The 20,778-nt window shown below is 39.9% G+C and overlaps 2 protein-coding genes across 8 annotated transcripts in view; one reads left to right on the top strand and one right to left on the bottom strand.

Annotated features, from left to right (window-relative positions):
• LOC118333936 (testicular acid phosphatase homolog) overlaps nt 1–8,887 on the top strand; it is a 10,758-nt gene extending 1,871 nt beyond the window's left edge. The window contains 11 exon segments of the mRNA XM_035669758.1: nt 33–88; nt 3,020–3,115; nt 3,812–3,898; nt 4,907–5,062; nt 5,328–5,426; nt 6,807–6,902; nt 7,370–7,502; nt 7,792–7,874; nt 7,990–8,096; nt 8,353–8,570; nt 8,778–8,887. Coding sequence (XP_035525651.1) covers nt 33–88; nt 3,020–3,115; nt 3,812–3,898; nt 4,907–5,062; nt 5,328–5,426; nt 6,807–6,902; nt 7,370–7,502; nt 7,792–7,874; nt 7,990–8,096; nt 8,353–8,570; nt 8,778–8,887 — 1,241 coding nt within the window.
• Nucleotides 8,888–9,232: 345 nt separating this feature from the next.
• mybpc2b (myosin binding protein Cb) overlaps nt 9,233–20,778 on the bottom strand; it is a 22,454-nt gene continuing 10,908 nt past the window's right edge. For all 7 annotated transcript variants that reach the window (XM_035660217.1, XM_035660199.1, XM_035660207.1 and 4 more), the window contains 26 exons: nt 18,850–18,918; nt 18,591–18,739; nt 18,378–18,495; nt 18,226–18,274; nt 17,910–17,969; nt 17,612–17,781; nt 17,305–17,437; nt 16,587–16,711; nt 16,378–16,483; nt 15,084–15,250; nt 14,508–14,673; nt 14,285–14,391; nt 14,162–14,191; nt 13,925–14,067; nt 12,982–13,141; nt 12,747–12,851; nt 12,465–12,653; nt 12,215–12,349; nt 11,839–12,006; nt 11,538–11,626; nt 10,861–11,056; nt 10,516–10,655; nt 10,159–10,318; nt 9,891–10,027; nt 9,484–9,670; nt 9,233–9,258 (listed from right to left, as the gene is read on the bottom strand). In XM_035660217.1, the coding sequence (XP_035516110.1) occupies nt 9,233–9,258; nt 9,484–9,670; nt 9,891–10,027; nt 10,159–10,318; nt 10,516–10,655; nt 10,861–11,056; nt 11,538–11,626; nt 11,839–12,006; nt 12,215–12,349; nt 12,465–12,653; nt 12,747–12,851; nt 12,982–13,141; nt 13,925–14,067; nt 14,162–14,191; nt 14,285–14,391; nt 14,508–14,673; nt 15,084–15,250; nt 16,378–16,483; nt 16,587–16,711; nt 17,305–17,437; nt 17,612–17,781; nt 17,910–17,969; nt 18,226–18,274; nt 18,378–18,495; nt 18,591–18,739; nt 18,850–18,918 (3,284 nt within the window). The remainder of the gene's footprint in view (nt 9,259–9,483; nt 9,671–9,890; nt 10,028–10,158; nt 10,319–10,515; nt 10,656–10,860; nt 11,057–11,537; nt 11,627–11,838; nt 12,007–12,214; nt 12,350–12,464; nt 12,654–12,746; nt 12,852–12,981; nt 13,142–13,924; nt 14,068–14,161; nt 14,192–14,284; nt 14,392–14,507; nt 14,674–15,083; nt 15,251–16,377; nt 16,484–16,586; nt 16,712–17,304; nt 17,438–17,611; nt 17,782–17,909; nt 17,970–18,225; nt 18,275–18,377; nt 18,496–18,590; nt 18,740–18,849; nt 18,919–20,778) is intronic.

Here is a 20,778-nt window from a genome sequence, read left to right as displayed (position 1 = left end):
TGTGTGTGTATGTGTGTGTATGCCTCTTGGCCTTATATGGTGAATCTCCCTTATTTCCTGCTCTCAGACCCTTGAGTATGTATATGTTGTTCTGTAGATAAGTACAGGTGGACTCACTGACCCATTTATACAAGTGCATGTTTTTTCAAAGCATACCTGTACCAGCTACAGTATCACGTGTGTGTGTGTGTGTGTTTGTGTGTTAGACAGTGAGAGGATTACTGTACACTGCTGTGAGATAGAGAGAAATATAAAACAGATGGGCAGAGAGGGGAGATCTACATAGTGGTGGGAAGTAACTAAACTTATCTGCTCAAGTACTGAGGTCCACATTTCATTCTGATGTAAATCTTTAAAAACTGGTCACCAATATATTTTAGCTTGAATTTATGTTTTTTTTTTTAAAGGCTCAAAAATTTCCTAAAACAGCTGGGCATTGTAGTTTTACCAAACATCACTCAAGAAAACAGTGTATTTGTTGGGGAGTATTTTAAGTTAAATAAAAAAAATATATAAAAAAATATACAATAATACATATCTTTTAAATTTGGGTGCAATGGCGTGTAACTTTAACTGAATATAAACTGCAAATTTTGTCATGTCTGAATTGTGTTAAATGTGTTAAAATGTGTTTGGCAATATGTGTGTTCTTTTATTTCAGATCAGTGTCAGTTAAGTTTTAATATACAGTAATAATTAGAACATTTATGTTACACTGACAAGCCACCTCTGTGAATACTGCGCTATGTATTACTTTGTACAATAGATCCTATCTTACACTTATCAAATATGATGTCAGCGCTGTATAGCTCTAAATCTTCACACTCACTAATCCCATTGTATCCCATAAAGCTGCTTTGATACTAACAGATACTTACATGTGTGTCGAGTCAGGGAAAACACTCCAGGCCCTGTAATTTTGGGGCCAAACCCACGGCGGATGACATAGCAAGTTATAATGAATGTTTGTGGCCCTGGGCCAGTGTGTAAGTGTGTATGTGTGTGTTTATGCACGTAGGAGTACAATTTGAGAAGCCAGGTGGGTGTGTCTTAACATAGCCCATTTCTTTGTCATATTGTTATTCTAAAGCCAGACTGTCCTTAAGAATATGCTGTATGACTGGGGCTTTAAAGTGCAGTTATCCACACAGGGGGGCCAAACATGTATTCTTAAGTTCAAAAGCTGACTCAAGTATGCCTGTTGGTGGGGGGTCTTGTCACTGCATTGGCAGAGACAGTGATTTGGACTCCAGTCGACGAAGAAGTAGATTGGGACCAGAAATCCCTGGGGAGAGAGAGAGAGAGAGAGAGGGAGAGAGAGAGACACGAGGTCAGGTAAGAGGGCTATAAAAGCACTCCTTCCTTTACTGCAATATGCACCTAATGTAAATCTGAAGATTTGGGATGCACAGCAGTCCACTTCTGTCTGTAAGTCATTTAACTTCAAAATGTGTGAACAAGTATGCTGAGGTAAGTGCATTATATTAATTGACATGATCTACTAAATCTTTTTGACAAGACATATTTTGTACATGTACTTTACTGTACTGTATACCATGTATTCTTAATGCATGTTTAAATCAAGTTGACTGGACCACGAAAAACATAACCACACATACATTTTCTGTTATATGACTGATCTGAAAGACACATTTTACATAACCTTTGCTTGACTAAAATGTAGCATAAGTATTTATTCCATTCTGCTCCTAATAGCCTGTAACAGTTCAAATTTCTTGCTATTTTTCCCCTCATGTAAGCAGGGGAACTCTGTGAAGAAGGCAGAGCGCAAGTCAGAAAGATGTGGAAGTTTCAGAAAAGTGTTGGCTGCTTATTCCTTCTCTGCTGCATCTGCTTGACTAAGTGTCGGGTGCTGAAGTTTGTTGTAGCTGTAAGTCTACCCACTCTGTGTACATAATGACATTTAAACATAGTTTTGCGATTTTATGTTAAGCTGCAACAGTGTAATCTATGTACAACGTCATTGACAAGATTTATTTGTTGAGTGCTAGAATTTTAACATCATCTGGAAGCCACTTGAGATCACATAAGAGTGACATTACTGTGCATTGTTGCTGATTACTCTGCATTTTTCTGCTCACTGAGCATTATTATATTTACACATTCATGTCACAAAGGATTACTTTGAGCCTAAACTCCAACAGTGTGAAGCGTATCTCTCCCAGACACTGCTGCTTTGTTCATAAACCTCTTTGCATATCTTTCTTTCACACCATAGTTCAATAATACAATAAAAACTGCAATTGCAGCATTTTTTCCCCTATAATATGATTTTTTTTTTACTTTATTTTTATTTTGTTTATCTTGTAGGTATTTAAACTGTGACCTCTTATATTACAACTTTTCTTTTTCTTTTTTCTCTCTAACAAATTATTTACAATCTGTAATAATATGTCTGTTGTCTGTTTACATTTTTACATTTGTTAAAGTAAGAGTTAGCTTTCTACCAATTCAATTTTTATTGGTTACTGCCTCACCTGTGTTTTTCTTATATATGTTAATTTAGTTTAATTCAGTCTTTAAGTAGATATAGCATAGTTATCTGTCCATAATTTGTTGCTTATTACTAAACTAAATTTTAGGTCAGGTTTAGTTCAATCATTGGTGTATTGCATGAAAAAAAGACAATGAGTATTACATATATAAAGCAAACCATGACTTTGTTGACTTGACTTCGGTTTGCTTTTTCTTGAGGTTTTACAGGAGTGAATCACATGCATCCATAATCCAATTTAATCAACCTGTGTGTCATGTCACTGCTCAAAACGTGAGTCCTCTAGTAATAATACTGACGGAGCAGCTCCAGCATTTGTGTCTAGATGGCATCATCAAAATGACTCCTCTGTGTCTCAAATGCAGACTGAACTGTCCAAGATCACAGGTTTCTATTTCTGACTTCTGTCTCAGGGTGGATTTGTCCCTTAAGTACACAATGTCATGGCTGGCACAGCAGCATGGCGTCTGAATCCATGTGACATAATCTGTTATGACTTTTAAGGTGTTCCGACATGGTGATCGATCGCCAATTGAGTCGTATCCCAGAGATCCTCATGGGGAGGAAGTGTGGGCCCAGGGCTTCGGACAGCTGACTGAGGTACTGTGTGTGAGGTGTGGGTGGGTGTGTGGATATATATAGTATATAAAATATGTCCTATTTTATAATCTATCCATTTTCTGGCTAGAGTATGGCAGACCTGAGGTACAAAACACAATAACAAAATTGTTATTCAAAATAGAATAACAAAATAGCAAACACAACATTGTAAAGAAAACACAACAACAAAGGTGAAAACACAGTACCTTTTATGTTGTTGTGTTTTTTTGTGCACCTCAGGGCCACTGTACTTGAGCCTATCCCCGCATGAATTGTGGTGACACCCTAAACTCATTCAGTCTAAAAAATGTAAAATGAAAAAAAGGAATTCATATAAAATTACAATAGTACAATGAAGACGTCCTTATGTATCTCTATACAGGCCTGAATGTAGTTGCTTATAAATTACAGTTTATTTCACGTACGATTTGCATAAAATCAGTTTCAAACTTAAGTCTTAAGATGGAAGAAAAGCTTGTTGTAGACTTTTAATGAAATTCCTTCCCACTGTGGCATTGTTCTGTTCTCAGGCAATTAGCCAGTTTACAGTGAATTAACTTATTATTTATGGCCCTGTAAAAGGGGTGAATTTGTTATTTTATGTAAATATGTTGAATTTGAGGTTAAATCTGTCAAATCTTCCGCAAAAGGTCAGATTTGACAAAAATATAATTATGCTGGCAATTTTCCTTTCAGCTGGGCATGAAACAACAGTTTGAGCTGGGCAGGTTTCTAAGGAGGCGTTATGGAAACTTTCTCAGTGAAGACTACGACAACAAAGAGGTCTGTGTATTTGTGTATGCATATAAGTATGTGTCCCCTTTTGTCCCCTGGTCTCAGTTAGCTAATGTCCCCACTTGAGCCTGTGTGCAGTGTTACCTAATGCTGACTCGTGTCCTCACTTCAACATGCAATCATGCTCATGTGTGGCCAGCCACCATATGTAATGGTTGTAACAACATACACTAAGTTAATGAGCCTGACTCATATTGGTGATATCACCGCCATGGCCTTGTAATAAGCTGTAACATGTGGGTCTTGGCCCCGGGCTCCATGTACAGTACATTTCCCAGCATGCATGTTGGTTCAGTGAGCCCCTGGGCTGCATGCTCAGCATACTGTCATTATTTCCTTATCCTGCCTCTGTTTTTCTTTACACTCACTTCCTTTTTTTCTCTCTTTCTCTCTTTCTTACCCCCTCCCCTCTGCCTCTCCACCCTTGCGTTCAGTCCTCTCTTAAATAACACACAATTACCACAAAAATAGCAACTCTCGTCAGTACCCGTCATTGATGATTTCTTGCCTAAGTCTCAGTCAACTTGCACCGTACCTTTCCCTGTGCTGCCATGTCTGTTTTAATTTGACAAATATGGGGGGGGGGACATCCAACCTTATCAGCGTGATTTACTGTGTGCAAAAACCTGACACAGGGTGACAGAGAGATATAGACGAGCGAAGGCTGATGTCAGAAGAGATCACAGTGAGAAGGATCTTTTTCCCTCCCTCCTCTTCATGTTAAGGGAATACTTCAATTGGCTTGGAATAAACGCAACTCACTCATGATACACTGCTGCTTTCTCGGGTGCATTTATTTTACATCTTTATTAAATAAAAATAGAAACATTTAAGTACCTGCATTTCCATTTGCAAATGCAATTCTTTCCAAGTGCATTTCCACTTTGTATAAAAAGCAAACTAATTCTGAGTGTCCCATTTGGAAGAAGTAGACAGTGGTATCAGTGACAGGCCTTACCAACATATGCATGCATTTTATTACCATGTCCCCTACAGCTATACGTGCGGAGCACTGACTACGACCGCACTCTGATGAGTGCCCAGGCCTGCCTAGCTGGGATGTTCCCTCCAAACAGACGCCCAGCTCCCATCATGCCCCAGTTACTGTGGCGGCCTATTCCAGTGCACACCATCCCCAGGGCCCAAGACAAGGTGGGCTGCTGAGGCACATAAATATTTTTTTTCACACAGCAGCCATAAACAGCTGAATAGAAACTTGTACAAGTTAATTTGAGTCTCTCTCTGTAGCCCAATGTTGCTGTCTTTTTTCACCTCAGCTGTGAACCCAGTGTACTGAAATTCCCTACTGTTTTAAAGTGTGAAATGAACATATAATTGTGCCCAGAAGACTTGCACTACCTGCAGTAAATGCGCATTATTTCCACTGATGTTGTGCTGTTGTTTTCGATTTCTCAAGCTGTTGAAGTCTCCAGGCAAAGACTGTCCAAGGTTCAGAGCGCTGATGACGGAGACCTTTGAGAGCCAGCCCTACCAGAGGTTCCTCAGGGCTCACCAGGTAAGAAAAACTACAGAGGAAGACAGTCTTCTAAATACTCTGTATAACTCAGCATCAGCTCAATGACGTGAACGTTCTACTCACAGCTCAGTTTGTGTTAAACATCACTTTTCCATGCTATGAGTCATGTGCCTGTTAACCACTAAAAACTAGTTTGTAACTGTGTTATTTTTTACCATTAGAATTATATCATCAAAATAGCTGTGAATAATACTCTTCCTCACCTCAGTTGTTTCTTTTCTGCTTATCTATGCCATGATTTGTAAATAACAATAACAAATACTGTGAAATGCACATTTCAGTGCAGAGTGAAATATATACTTCACAGTTGCTGGTGCCAACGTTATTAGCACCTCCAGTGGACGTGTTAGTTATGCTGTAGACATCATGTCCTCTCAGTGATTTTCTCAAGCACGGTGACTCCAGTGCCTAGAAAAAGCTGCACAGTGCAATTTCTCTCACATTCTCAGAGACACTAATTAACAGTTGGATTGAATTAGATTAAGAATTACAATGAAAATGTTTTAATTAAACTGAGTCCCATGTGCTGCCTATTAAGGTGGTGTTTGAGATGAGGACAGGGCCTCCTGCATTGAATTTTAACACCCTCTGCTGGATACACAGTACCTGCAAGTTGGACACCAAAAGAAGAACCAAAATGGTGCCATTTTTCATGGCAAAGATTGAATTCACAACAATCCCTGAATCAGTATAAATTCTAATCCATAAACTTACCAAATAATGTCTGAAATTTTGAGTTCTAAAAACTGAAACCAATGAGGAGTTATTTTATTGGTGGATGCGTAAAAACAAACAAAAAATCAATTAAGTGTTAATTTTCTTTGAATAGTAACACTGAGAATGATGTGTTGAAATAATTAATAAGTAACTAATGAAAAATCAGAAGTACAATTTTGAGATATTTTCCATTTTCTGGTACACCTATACCCAAGTACATTTTAGTCCACTATATTTATTTGACAGCTAGACATTTACATAAAAGATTATACGCTTATGCTTAATTAAATATGAAAGTAGTGGTTTTTAACCTTTTTGGTTTATGACAGCTTACAAAAAAGAGTGTTGTAGACTGGACTAAACTACCAAACTGTTTAAAAAGTAGTTAAAGCTAGCTCCACCTTGACCATCTTCAACACTAAAATGCTACAGTATTTGTGCATTTTATTTATACATTTTTCAGAATTTTTTCATTTAAGTTCATTTAGCTCATTCTGTACAGTATGATTATGAATGCAGAACTTTTTCTTGTAATGGAGTTTTTATTTTTTGATGATTGTGCCGATACTTGTACATGAGTAAAGGACCCGAATATTTTTCGCACCACTGGTTGAATGTAATGCTCTAACTCTTTTCTTGCAGTACTTTGTGGAGGGTCTTTCCAACCACACTGGCTACCCCATCTCCAAACTGGTTGGGAAAAAAATATGGAGGGTCTACGACACTCTTACCTGTCAGGTATTTCTGATATTTCCAAGCAACCACATGGACATACACATAAACGCAATGTAGCCTGTACACTACCTGTATTCTCCAGTTTACAAACGCCTCAATTAAAAACACCAGCTGCAGTGAAGTGAGGGAGATGAGAAGGGATCTGTTTTCTTCAGCACATCTGCAGAGACATAGTTAGGGGGGCTGGAGCGTGGGGAAATTATTTTTATACATACAGTAAGACATGAATAGGAAAACATATTGAAATGATAATTAAACCATTATGAGATGGGTGGATTCTAGGCCAGGTTGAATACGCTCATTCACACTTGCAAAATGAGCATCTGTTATCTTCAGACCAGAGCTAAAAATATCCGGGATAATAGAGACGATGAAATACAGCCATTTAAACCTCTTTTGTTGCGATTTATGTGTTGTATAATGTGATTATTGGCGTGATGCGGGATAATGAATGTTATTTTCTTGTGCAGAGGATCCATAACTTGACTCTCCCACGCTGGGCCACCCAAGATGTTCTGGACACCCTGAGGAGAGTAGCATCATTTGAGGTCATGTACAGCATCCTCAGTCACAAGCGAAAAGAGAAGGCCAGGCTCTCGGGAGGTGAGGATTCACATTAGAGGCAATTAATTTAAAGCACTGTTCACAGAAAAATGTTATTAGAGTGGAAAAGCTCAGTGTATCTAATGTTGTGACTGCTGGCAGAGGCTTTGTTTATGCCTCAGTGTAAAGTGCTGGATCGGGTTTCCCAAAAGCATATTAGCACATATGAGCTAATGGGACAAAGACGATTACAGCGCTGAGACAAGATACTCAATAAGGTCAAACGGATTGTGTTGGTGTCTGGGAAAATTTCATTTGCACCGTTGACACTGATGTGTTAATTTACCAGGGGTCCTACTGAATGCCATCCTGAGGAATTTCTCCAGGGCTGTAGAGCAAGGGAGCACTCTCAAATTCATTATGTACTCAGCTGTGAGTTTAACATTTGGGCACATACACACATTTGTAATCTATTGTGCAAACTGCTGTTTCACATCTCCTCACCTCCTTGTATATGATTTGCTGTGATGTTTATTCCTCATTCCAGCATGACTCCACACTCATCACCCTCCAGGCGGCTCTGAACGTGTACAACGGCCTTCTTCCTCCTTACTCCGCCTGTCAGCTCTTTGAGTTCTACCAGGAGTATGATGGGTAATGACGTCCTCTCAACGTCACTTCACGCACTATACTCTTCATGTTTAATTACACTATCTAGGTCAGATGGCCAAAACACTAGCACATTTTGAGTAATTGCATTCAACCATTCAAGTACATTGCTGTTTTCCTCTTCAATTCAATGTAAATGTGGCAGCCAACCAGGACTGCAATGGCCAAATTATCACATGATATGAATCCATTTACCACAACTGTGTGTCATCTCATTGTGTTAATCCCCATAAATCCCCAGTTCATATTCTCTGGAGTTGTATTACCGCAATGACTCCTGGCGTGACCCCTACCCCAACCCTGTGCCAGGATGCAATGGGTTGAACCCGTGCCCTTTGCCCATGTTCACTGAGCTGGTGCAGGATGTGGTGGCAGAGGACTGGGAGGCGGAGTGTGGGTTCAGGACAAAATGGTCAAGCACAGGTGAAAAAATAGATGTTTTATATATAAAATATTTATGTATTGATTTCTATTTGCTTCTATTTCCACACATATTTTGGCATCGTTGAGGTTTCAATGCAATATGTTTATTTCTGTATTCACTTTGGGGACCAGTGAGGGGATTTTCAGCACAGACGGTCCAGTTTAAAAATATCAAGGCTTGTGGAAATCTTCCAATTGTTCCACATTCGCATGTACCTAAACAGGATTGCTCGTCTCCCACAGGTGTCGTAACAGCTCTTGCAGTGGCTGTGGGTCTCCTGGCAGTGGCGCTGTTGTTCAGCATAGGAGTGGCAATTCACAGGCGGAGAGCACACTATTCCAGGGAGGTGTAGTGCAGACGACTGTCACACGTGCCAAAAATACAGAAAGGTGATTGTCAGCTGTGGAAACAGCTCTAATAATAATATAATGAGCCGTGTATTTTATTATATTAGATCTTGACTGGTTGAGCATGAAGGGGTCTATGAGCTCTTGTGCGGCTAAAAGCATAAACTATAGTATGTATATGAAATATTTTAACAGAGAAATAAAATATATTCATAAAACACAATTACTTATAGCAGGCATGATTAAAGTTTATTTGATTCACTCTTGGCAGTGTGTACATTACATACTGACATTTACTGTTTATTTACTGTTTAATTCATATGATTTCACATTCGTTGATGTTCGGTTTCTCACTTCTTCTCCGGCTCTGTGGCAGCTGTGGGACAACAGGACACATGATGAGTGTTAGATTTTGAAATAAGCTTTGTGTTATAATATATTTAAGTCAGAATGAATCTTTTTCAAACAGTTCAGCTGTGCAGCTCTTTGTTTTGAGTGTGCATCTAATAACGAAAACGAACCACCCAATAATCATCTCTATATTCGAGAGGCATCTTGCGCTCAGATTAACATCAGCCTCGCTTTTCCCCTTCGTTCTTACCTCGGATGTCCAGCCTGCACTCCACTTCGTCCTTGCCCAGGTCGTTGACAGCCATGCAGGAGTATTTGCCTCCGTCAAAGGCGCTTGGCTTGCGAATGTTGAGGGTCAGCACTCCCTGGTTGTTCTGCATCAAGTACTTGGGATCCTCACCGATGATCATCCTGTTCTTCATCCAGACAATCTTAGGCTACAATGTAGAAATAATGAAATAGGTTAGATGAAGTAAATTTATTTTTTATGCAATGTTTTGTCTTAATCCGGTTACTGTAAAACATGACCTCTGCTGTAGGTAGATCTGCAAACTAGTCCCTCTTACACTTCAGACTTTCATTTGCTTATAACAATTGAAACTGTCAGCCTCCTCCAGTGAATCACACCCCACAGGCTACTTTGGCATGCGTGTTTACCCTGGGGAAGCCTCTGACGGCGCAGCTGATGGCAGTGCTGTAACCGGCCACTACAGATCTGTCAACCAGGGGCTGAGTAAACTTGGGCACACAGGACATGTCCTGCTCCTTGAAGGGGTTTTGTTTGCTCTCCAGGCCTATGGAGAAGTGTGGGAGGACAGGCAAACTTAGTAAAGCCCCATAAATCAGAGCAGAAATGTGGCACATTATACTTGACATCTCCAATGTTAGAGTTAAACACACATACTGTACACCCACGCACACTCACCTGTCTTGACAATGACAGCCGTGTTCTTGCTTTGGCGCGGCTCCTCGCTCAGGCCACAGAGGTTTTCACTGTAGACGCGGAACATGTATTCGTTGCCCATGATCAGATCTGAAGCCGTGCAGTTTGTCCGTCTGTTGTGCTCATAAACAGTGAACCATTCCTGGAGAGAGAAAAAAGCTGATATTATTAGATTTAGAACGAAGACCACAAATTGAGAAAATGCCAAGTGTCTGCATCAAACTCTGGCTGGAGGTAATGTCAGCAATATTGTTGAGCCACAGGCACTAACTGGACATTTTGGCAGGTTACTGTTAGGATGATCTAGGTTTGAAATGCCACCCCTTCTTCCTCTCTCACCTTCGTCTTCATGTCGGCCTTCTGGATGGTGTACCCAGTAATCTCGCAGTTGCCATCATCCGTGGGGGGCTGCCACTCCAGTGCTGCATTGAAGCCCCAGACTTCTATCACCTTCACATTCACAGGAGGTCCAGGCTTTTCTGAAAGGATTAATTGTCAGGTGTTAAGCACATTTCAGTTGTTAAACTGATAAATCAATCTAAGATAGTCCATGATGTGTTTTTCTTCAAATTAATGTCTTCTTAAATGAATAGTTCTCACTCTAAATGCAGACATTGGCCGATAAATAAGCAACATTACAGTACAAGTTGAAGTGGATGTTCACAGTTGCAGAGATCACCTTACCAACAATCCTGATTTCAACTGTGGCTCTGTCCTCCATGTTCTCGATCTGTAGCACCAGTTCATATTTTCCGGAGTGTTCTCTCTCTGCTGAGCGGATAAAGAGGATGGTGTCCACATTTGAGTTACGGATGTTGACCATCTTGGGGTCGATGGGTTGACCATCCTTGTACCAGGTTGCAACAGGGCGTGGCTTACCCTATAAGACACAAAAGCAATGCATTGTTATCCTAAATACAAACACACAACCACTAAGTATGTTATATACTACTGATTATGAACAGGAAAGGGGAATTTTCCTCTTTTCTTTAAAGCTGTCAGGGTGTTTCTCATTAATGTAAGGTAGGTCATGAAAAGGGCACCCCTACAATGAATAATAATGTTTAGAAAATAAGTAAGACTCATAAAAATCAATGCAGCAGAAACAGTGGTATCATCTTTTTTATTAAATGGTTTATACAACTTTTTCACATTTGCAGTAGTACTCCCCAGCACCTGTAAACAGACTTGGATGTGCAAAGGTGATGTAGTTTCCTCATGAAGATATAATAACTGTATTTGTTAAAATGCCTCACAACCCCCCCGAATCCCAAAATGTCCTTCCAGCTCACTGATTTGAAACTTAATTCACAGCAGAGTGACAAACTCTCCAACAACTTTAAACATAAAGGATCACTAACCTGGAAGGGGATGGTCAGGTTGATCTTTTCTCCTACTTTCCTGATGTACTTTGTTCTGAGCTCGCGAGGGAGGCGGATCTTAGGATATTCTAAAGGAGTAAAAAATATTATATTACAATACACTATTGTATTTGACTGTGAATAGTATTAAGAATATGTATGTATAAACTAGCATTAAAACAGTATTAAGTCAACTGAAAATACTAAAAAGCTTTCACTGAATATGATATATAATCCATAAAATATGGTTACATGTGTTCTCTGACTTACGTCTGTCCACAGCTCAACGAGACTGACTCACCCATGATCTCACGGATGGTTACGGGCTGTTGCAGTATAGCAGGAAGACTGCGTCCAGCAATGTTTACTGCCACCACCCTGAAGTTGATCTTCTCTCCCACGGGGAGGCCACGCACCACAAATCCCTGCCTCTCACAAAGTTCATTGTTTGCCACCACCCACTCAGTGTCTGAAATAAAAGAGAATTACATGCAGTAAATCACAGTGAGTGGGACTTGAATCTTACTTACTATGTTTTTGTTCTCTCATTACATATACTCATTGTGGTAGTATACATATCTGTTTTAGACATGAATTCTCTTATTGGGTGTATGACCTGTGCCAGCTATTAAAACAATTTAAGTTATAATTTGATTTGACAATTATTATTTGGTCACCTCCTTCCTTGCAGTATTCAATGACATAGCCATCCAGGCCCCCAGCTCCAATCTTCTCTGGGGCGAGCCACTTCAGGGTGCATGTGCTGTCTGTTACATCGTGCACTGTCAGACGCGTTGGCTCACTTGTTGGGGCTGAAGGTGACAAAGAAAGATTCAAGGGAATCACTAGTTTGGAGACAGGTGAGGCACAAAGGGACGAACAGGGAGTAGCTGAGAAAGATGGTGTAAAAATGGCTGCGATATGTACCAATAGGCATGAAGGGTTTAGAGCTGAGACTTGGCGGAGACATGCCGATGCTGTTGACTGCATACACCCTCATCTCATACATAACGCCTTCAATCATCCTCTTAGCCTCATATGTGGTTGAATCATATACATCAAAGTTGAGCTTTGTCCATCTGGAGGAGCCCTTCTTCTTCCTCTCCATGAGATAACCTGATGGGGAAAAAAGAGAGAAAACATAAACATTGGCAGAATAATATTTTAAACTCATTAAATATGAAAAGGTTAAGAAAGTCCATCCTTTACCTTTGAGTGGTGCACCGCCATCAAATACAGGAGGGTCCCAAATGATGGTGCCGCAGTCCTCTCCCACTGATGTGCATCTGACATTCTCAGGAGGGTCAGGCACATCTAAAATAAGATTACAGTTAGTTTTATAACACATCAGATTGATAGTGAATTTTTAACCACATCACGGCACATCATTTACTATGGTGTTAACTACACACCTGCTGGCACTATACTAAAGATCTTCACTTACCCACAATCTTCACAAACAGCATAGCCTTGTCCTCTCCAGCAGGGTTTGTAACACAGATGGTGTAGTTGCCCTCATCCTCCCTCTCAGCACCCTCTATGACAAAGCAGCTCAGGTCTTTCCTTGACTCCACCCTTATACGGCCTTCAGTGTCTGTAACTGGCTAAAAAACAAGAAATTGCAGCGTCTAAGCACCGTGAAGGACAACTTTTCACTAGTAATTCAAATTAAATAACAAAAGATGCAATCCACAATTTCATGGGGAGGGAAAAACAGCTGTGTTTGGCTGACCTAAATGGGTCAGTGGGTGACAATCACAAAGACATTTATTTTCACAAAACCTGTGGGGTGTTAAACGTGACACTAAAATGCACAGTTGTATTTTCTTTAGCCAGGGTTCTGCAATGACTCTGAGGTGGAAGGCTGAAAATTACAAAGGGGCTCCTCTTCCATAAGCAGAGTTAGCACTCTGGCTAACCAGAGAGGCTTCGGGGAAAATAACAGAGGCATTTGGGCCAATCAGAGGAGCATTTATGGGCCATTTGAGTTGACCAGAGTCGCTTAGAAGCTTAAGCACCATACTGATGTGACACTGGGGCAAAACAAGTAGCATGGAGCTGTCCCGCTAGGGCACAGATGTATCCTCTTTGCAAAAAGTGCACTTTCTGACCAAAGACATTAGGGACAGTCTCTTTCCTTGTACCCCTGTGTCCCCACCTGCCTGTGGGCACAAATGTTTCCATTGGTCGGGTCAAATCTCAACAGAATTTTTTTTTTTCTGGTGAGGTAGCATTTAATTGAAGCCCAATGAAACAAGGAGAGGAGATAGTGAGCACACAACCTCTGGACCACTTGCCTCTGATAAAAGTTTGTATCTGCTATGAGCACACTCGATACGAATGTATTTGAGCACCATATACCACATAATGACCCGTCATGTCCTTACTTTCTCTCCTTTTGACCAAACAACGGTGGGTGCTGGCTCTCCTGTTATCTCCACATCCAGACGGAGCTTGTTGCCTGCCACCACAATGATGGTGTTTTGGGAGACCATGTTTCCAGTGGTGTCCAGGTGGATCTTTGGAGGATCTGGTTAACGTATAAAATAGAGTGTTCGTAAGTGGGTTTGGGATATTAACTATACACACGATTAAATGAACCGAGGTGATTTAAGGCTACCTACCTTGTCTAGGCACGTAGTCGATCTTAATTTCTGTTTTGAGAGAAAAAAAGAGAGTTGACAATATGGCTGCTGATGATTAAGGCATCCACGATAGCACCTTTGTAATTATTATGTCTTTCTCACCCAAGAAGTTTAGTTTGGCAGAAAGCGACAGAGCGTAGCCGTCAGGAATGAACGTGTAGTCTCCAGCATCCTCTGGCTTCACCGCATCAATAATCAGCCGATGAAACCTGGATCAAGCAACAGAGAAGATGCAACGCAGGGAAAACATGATTTAAAGACAATGTTTAGATCCTCAGTAAATATCCTAAACATGTTATTGAATTTATCCAATATATCCTTGTACCTTCCGATGTGAGTCATTTTGATGCGTTCACTTGGCAAGACCTCCACTCCATCTTTGTACCACTTTCCTGTGACCTTTTCATCAGACACCTCACATTTGAACATAGCCTGGTCCGTTGCCCTGACTGTCAGATCAGCAATGTCCTGCAACACCTCCAGTTGTTTCTCTGATTTAGACATTGGAAACCACATGAGAACAGTTCAGGCAGGAGAGAAAGTGTGTGAAGGTAGGGGGAGAGGGAGGATAGGGTTTATGATGGCAACATCTTGACATCCACTGCCATGAGCGGTAAGTTGTTTGTAAAGAGAGGAGTTAGGCCCTCGGGCCAGCAGTTAAATTCAGCTGCATCCTCAGAAATGAACAGCATACATTTAAATGACAGAAAACACACACTAAATATAGTAAATCTTGATAAATCTGTACACTTATTTACTAACATGTTTGATTAGTGTTCTCTTTTTAACAAACTAATCTAAAATAAACAAATTATCTTAATTAGTATTTGTTTTATAAACTCCACATTCACTCAAAAATTAAATAAAAACTGAATAAGCATGTTATATTTTCCAGTGGTACCTTCCACCTCCAGCTCTCCTTTGGTATGCCCCCCATTTGTCCAAGCATGGTACATTCCAATGTCATCCAGTGTAGCCTCCTGGATGACAAGTGTGTGTTTCTTTCCGTCCTTCTTAAAACGATACTTTGTATCTTTGTCTCTGTGAAGCTCTATATCTTCAAAGAACCTGATAAAGAATATGAAATGAGCATCTCCCTTTGAAACACGTCACTGTTAAATTTTTAATTCAAAGTAGGGCAACAATGAGTCTGATGAAAATCTACAGTACCTAGTATAATATGTACACCATCCAGTGACTGCTAAAAAAAACTTCTTTGGAAAATATGAATGGACTGCATTCATCAAAGGAAAAGTGTAAAAATAAAATCTTTGCTTAGTACACAATGTATAGGATACTATGCTTTTATCTATGAAATAAAATCATACACACACACACACACACACCTTGAACTCTTACATCATTCTTGTGAATTGTTATCCCTCATCTTGCATTGTACTGATTACTGCTGCAGAAATCCCAATAAAATCAAAGCACGGAAATCAAGAAATCAAGCTTTAAAAGGTACAATATGTAAGAATTGCAAAAAATTGGCCACCTGTTGATTTCATACTCCAAACAAATAGGGGGCAGTAGCAGTCCTACTAGCTAACTCAGACTGACTGGGAGTGGCGTTTACATCTCTGGCCAGGACCTTTGGACCACCGGGAGGAGAAAGTTTTAAGGCCTGGGGAAGTGGCGGGCAACTGTGGTCAGCAGCCAGTACATAAAAAGAAAGCCAGCCCACATTTTGATAAAGAATGCAGTGATATATACCATAGCATTACACGTCAGTTATAAGCTTACAGTATACCAGAGTGTTTTAGAGTGAGGGTTGACACATGCATATACTGCGGATGACAGCATCATAATCTAGGACTGACTGAAAGATAGATAGGTGTGCCTCAACAACATGGAAACATGTTTTATTTCTTTATAAGAGGCTCAGTTAATAAAAGCAAGTAAAATGTTGAAATTCACCAAGGTGATGCTGCTGAGTGTATGAAGGCTGTTGGGGGAAAAAATAACATCAAACTAAAGGCTCAAAGCTTGTCATCAAACTGTGACCTCCATATGAAAAGTGCGTAATTTTATTAAACATTTGATGATAAAGATATAAAAAGAGAGAGTTAGTTGAATTGTATTGTATTAATTGTACAAACAGCTTTGCTTCTGCAGGGTATTAAAGTCATGTCCAGTCTAAAGTTGACCCAAAGTTGATTGAGCCTATATTGCTAAATTATGGATATACTGACCACATGACATGGGCGCCCTCCTCCGACACCTCAATCTCGAACTCCACTCTCTCTCCAACAACCACATGATAGTCATCCATCAGCTTGGTGATGGTCACAGGGGGCTCTGGGCATAGCAGAATTCAAAAGAAAATTAATGTTAATGATATAAGGTTTACAAATTCACATCTATGCATTTACTATACTGTAAAAAGGAAAAGATGCTGCACCTTTGACAAACACCTCTGTGAAACACTTGTCCTCGCCAACCACACACTCATATGCAGCATCATCAGCCAGGGTCGTCCTATTGATGGTAAGTGTTCTGATATTCCCGTTCGCCTCCATGACATACCTTGAAAAGTGACAGATTAAAGGTCAGAGTTCTGAACTATTCATTTATCAATCTGTTGACATGGTTTAAAATAATTAGAACAAATACAATTTTTAACATTTATTTTGAGTTTCATTTAAAGTTTAACTTGAGGTGATGTTGCTGATCTTTTTAAAAAAATTGGATTTTTGTCTAACAGACACAGGTTATGTGTTTCAGTTTTCACCTGAGCCATAGGTTTTTATCATATGAGAGGTGTTTACCCTGAGTGGGGGTATCTGCATTACTTTATAAGACATAAGATGTCTTGGCAGTCCTCTCTTAACCCTCTGGGAGGGTCCTTATGACCGGCTAAAAATAAAAAGTGTTGATGGCAACATTGTTTCAGAGTCTGACTTTGTGGCACAGATAATTTTAGGTTGGTATTTATAAAACACTGCCTGTCAAGTTCATCCAAGCTTGATGATTAATATGATACAGCCTAACACTATTTAATTAATAAAAAGTATTGCATGGAGCTTAGCAGGGTGAAAAAAGACAATAAAATGAACTATGTGAACTTACAGTAACTGGTGTGTGAGTGTGTGCATGTGTTTATGCTTTTAAGTATGTACTTGGCTGAGGGTTTGATTTCCTGTCCGTTCTTCAACCATTTGACCTGAACATCAGGATCAACCACCTCACACGTCAGGACGATCTTCTTTCCCTTTTCCACGGAGTAGCAAGACTCAAGCCTCTTCAGGAAAGCTGGGGTTGCAGGCAGAAAAAAAGAAATAAACTCATCAGCTTATAAAAACCTTCCTCCTCTTATTTTATTTTATCCCTCCCTACCTCTCCTGAGGTAAAACCACACCTCCTAATTTATGCCCTTCATACTTGCTCGCCTACTTTGTACCCTCCCTTTTGCTTGACCCGACTTACCCTCACTATGCTTGGGCTCAACCACCTTCATCTTTTTCAGACGTTTCAGCATACCCCTCAGATCAGTGATGCCATACTCAAAGGCAATTTTCTCATACTCGCTTGGATGGGCACTTTTAAGCAATTCCCACACGTCTATTTCTGGTTCCTCTTTTACAGGCTTCTTCTTCCTGTCAGTCAAGGAAAAGGGGAAAAGGAATATGTATGTAATTGGAGTGGAGTAAGTGTTGTTTTTTCACAGAAACAATCGTAATGTGTGCTTGATAATTTGCAAACCAAATAATGATTGGGTTCTCACTTCTTAGTGGCTTTCAGCAGAGCACTGAAATCCAGATCCCCCTCGTCCTCTCCAGCATCCCTGTGCATATGTAAACAGACATTCACTATAAGGCATACAGTGTAACCAAGATCAGCCATATCTTCTGACATGGCACAACATTAAATTTACTATACTGTCATATACAACTTATGCTGTCAGACACATTCATACACTCTCACACACCCTGGAAAAAAATTATAAATAGTCTACGTATGCATTTTCCCTCTTGTGTATTCACAGTCACACAGATAGATTGGCCCCGGCTACTGAGACAGGTTGACCCCAGTCAACTTACGCTCTCTTGAAGGCAGACAAAATATCTGCCTGCGTCTCCTGCTGTGCAGCTGAAACAAGAGAAGTTGCAGAGAGCGCACATTAGGGCTGGATCAGATCAAAACATCAGCAATATGGGACAGTCTCAGGAGGCCAGAGTCTATTTCCACTCACCTTCAACAGAGATTTCGAAGGTGGAGCTGTCACACATGTCTTTTGACGTCACCTCACACCTGTAGCCCCCAGCATCTCCAGGGACCACTTTGATGATCTTCATTTCATAAGTATAGATCTTGGGGAGAAAATATGACTCAATTACCACTTAATTATTTTTGAATGAATGAGGATCAGATGACAGAGTGCATACAATGGATGTCTAAGCCACACCTTAGTATTTCTGTCATAGGTTTCTTTGAACTGCATGTGTTTCCCAGCTTTGCTACCAAGATCCAACCACTTGCCCTTTAACCATTTCATGGCGGGTTTTCTGGTCAAGGTGCTTGAGTCCACCTTGGCTATGAAAGTGACATCCGATCCTGCAATCCACAAACAACAATTAACTCATCATGCATTCAGGTTACACATGAGTAGCTACGATTTCCTGTCTGTCTTGACAATTATTCACCCATCCATTTGCGTTTCTAACCTGCAACAGCGACTACACTTTGTGGGGGCTTCTCCAAAAAGAGCCCAGTGAGCTCAGTCGACCGAGACTCTGAAAAGAAAGAGAAAGAAATTAGTTCACCTTCAATTTTGAAGTCAGTTTTTGATGGATTCAGCTAAGACAAGTACTGAAATAAAAAACATACAAGAGCCAATAAATGGTATTGGCAATGACCACAATGTGCAACACACCAAAGTGCAAAGGACACCATGAAATGCTTGGGAAAACAACATCTGCATTAACAGACTGTGTACATACAATATATATGAAACATGTACAAACAAATACTACATGATAAAGCAACAGCATAGGGCTAAAATTACTAAAAGACAGAAGATGAAGAATGACAAGTAAACAGAGAGACTGACACGAAAAAACAATGTTGCATCCACATGCTTAGCTCTAGGTATTCTTTTTTTTATTTTGTAAGCCGTTCACATGAAAAAGGGGTCCAAAATCATGAGTTTATATATACGAACTTAGCATAATACGAATAATTACAGCAAAGTCATCACAAGTACAAATCTGACCAGTACAAATCCTCAGCACAAAACACATACAAGGACAAGAGAGCGGTGTGGATGCTTTGTGTATTTAGGCAAGCAAAAGTTGCAGTGATACATAATCACTCCAGCAAGGTATCATTACCAATTAGAAGGTTCAGAATGTGTTGATGAACTCTGACTGTGCTAAGTATAAAACCTCCAGCAAGTGCACCTGTTCCCCTCCATTTATCAGCACTTTCCAACCATATCAAAGATTTATCCTTCAAGGTGCAAATCAGTAAACAATGCATACTCGGCATTAACATTAGCATCTAAATAAAGTCATACTATATAGTTCAAGTTCCTGCTTAGTGTTATATATATTTAAAACAATCATTCGGTTTATACCTGGCCCGAACAAATTCAAACAGTTAATTAATCAACCATATACAGCCAAATATCCCTGTTTAACATATGGAAGACTGTTTGCTGTTATACTGTGCCATAAGTACGTGTAAACTCATGATGTAAAACAAGGCAACAGCAATTACAGAATGATTATTCTGTAGAATTATTACATTAACACACCACACAGTGAAATGCAATCAAAACAGAGTTTTACACGTGGAGGTAAGATCATGGCTGTTATTAATCAAAACATAAAGTAATCAAATAGGTTGATTACTGCACTTTTAATCACCAAACTTGGGATACATTGAAATTACCTTGATTACTTCTTTTGGACTGAAATTGCAAGGCTAGTTGTTATAAAGGAGGCAATTACTTTACTCCATACAGAGCATGAGCACTTCAGGCAGCCTATATAAACCACTGAAGAGTGACTTAAAATACATTTTATTATGTTTTGTTTAGAGCATTGGCTTGTTAGGAATATGGTATCAAAGTGTGTTGGGTTTCTCCCTCAAGATGCCCTAAGACTAATACAACTTTGGGCAAACTGTATAGCTCTTATGTTCTTATAACATTTCAAACGTTTCCATGGCAAGAATTTCCTTTTTTCCTTTTTTTAAAAGAAATTGGCAGCAAGTTTCTTGTAACATTCATTAGTAATACTGGTGCTAGTGCCCCCAAAACAGTCTGCAGTTGGCCAAGTGATGATAATCCCCCCACACACACTATACCCCCATGGGTATGGCTTTAAACAGCCTTGGTATGATAAACACTTCCCACACAGAAATTCTACTCTAATAGACACACTGACGGCAAACTCAGTGTGGTGCAATTCTTACTCTGGAGAGTGAGAATTAAAAAAAAAAAAAATGGTAGACATCAAAAATCAAACCAAAATCAATGACTACTGTGTATAAAGTAAAAATATCCTCCTACACAGTGCACATGCAGTATGAGTATTTGTAACTTCTGCACAGCAACTTAAATCCACAAGCTGGCGACCCATGTACGGAGT

The sequence above is a fragment of the Morone saxatilis genome, unplaced genomic scaffold (genome assembly GCF_004916995.1).
Source record: "Morone saxatilis isolate NCDOM2014 unplaced genomic scaffold, NCSU_SB_2.0 Contig1, whole genome shotgun sequence".
In the NCBI taxonomy this organism is placed as follows: Eukaryota; Metazoa; Chordata; class Actinopteri; family Moronidae; genus Morone; species Morone saxatilis.
The sequence above is the reverse complement of the archived record's forward strand: the minus strand, read 5'-3'. Positions and strand labels throughout refer to the sequence as shown.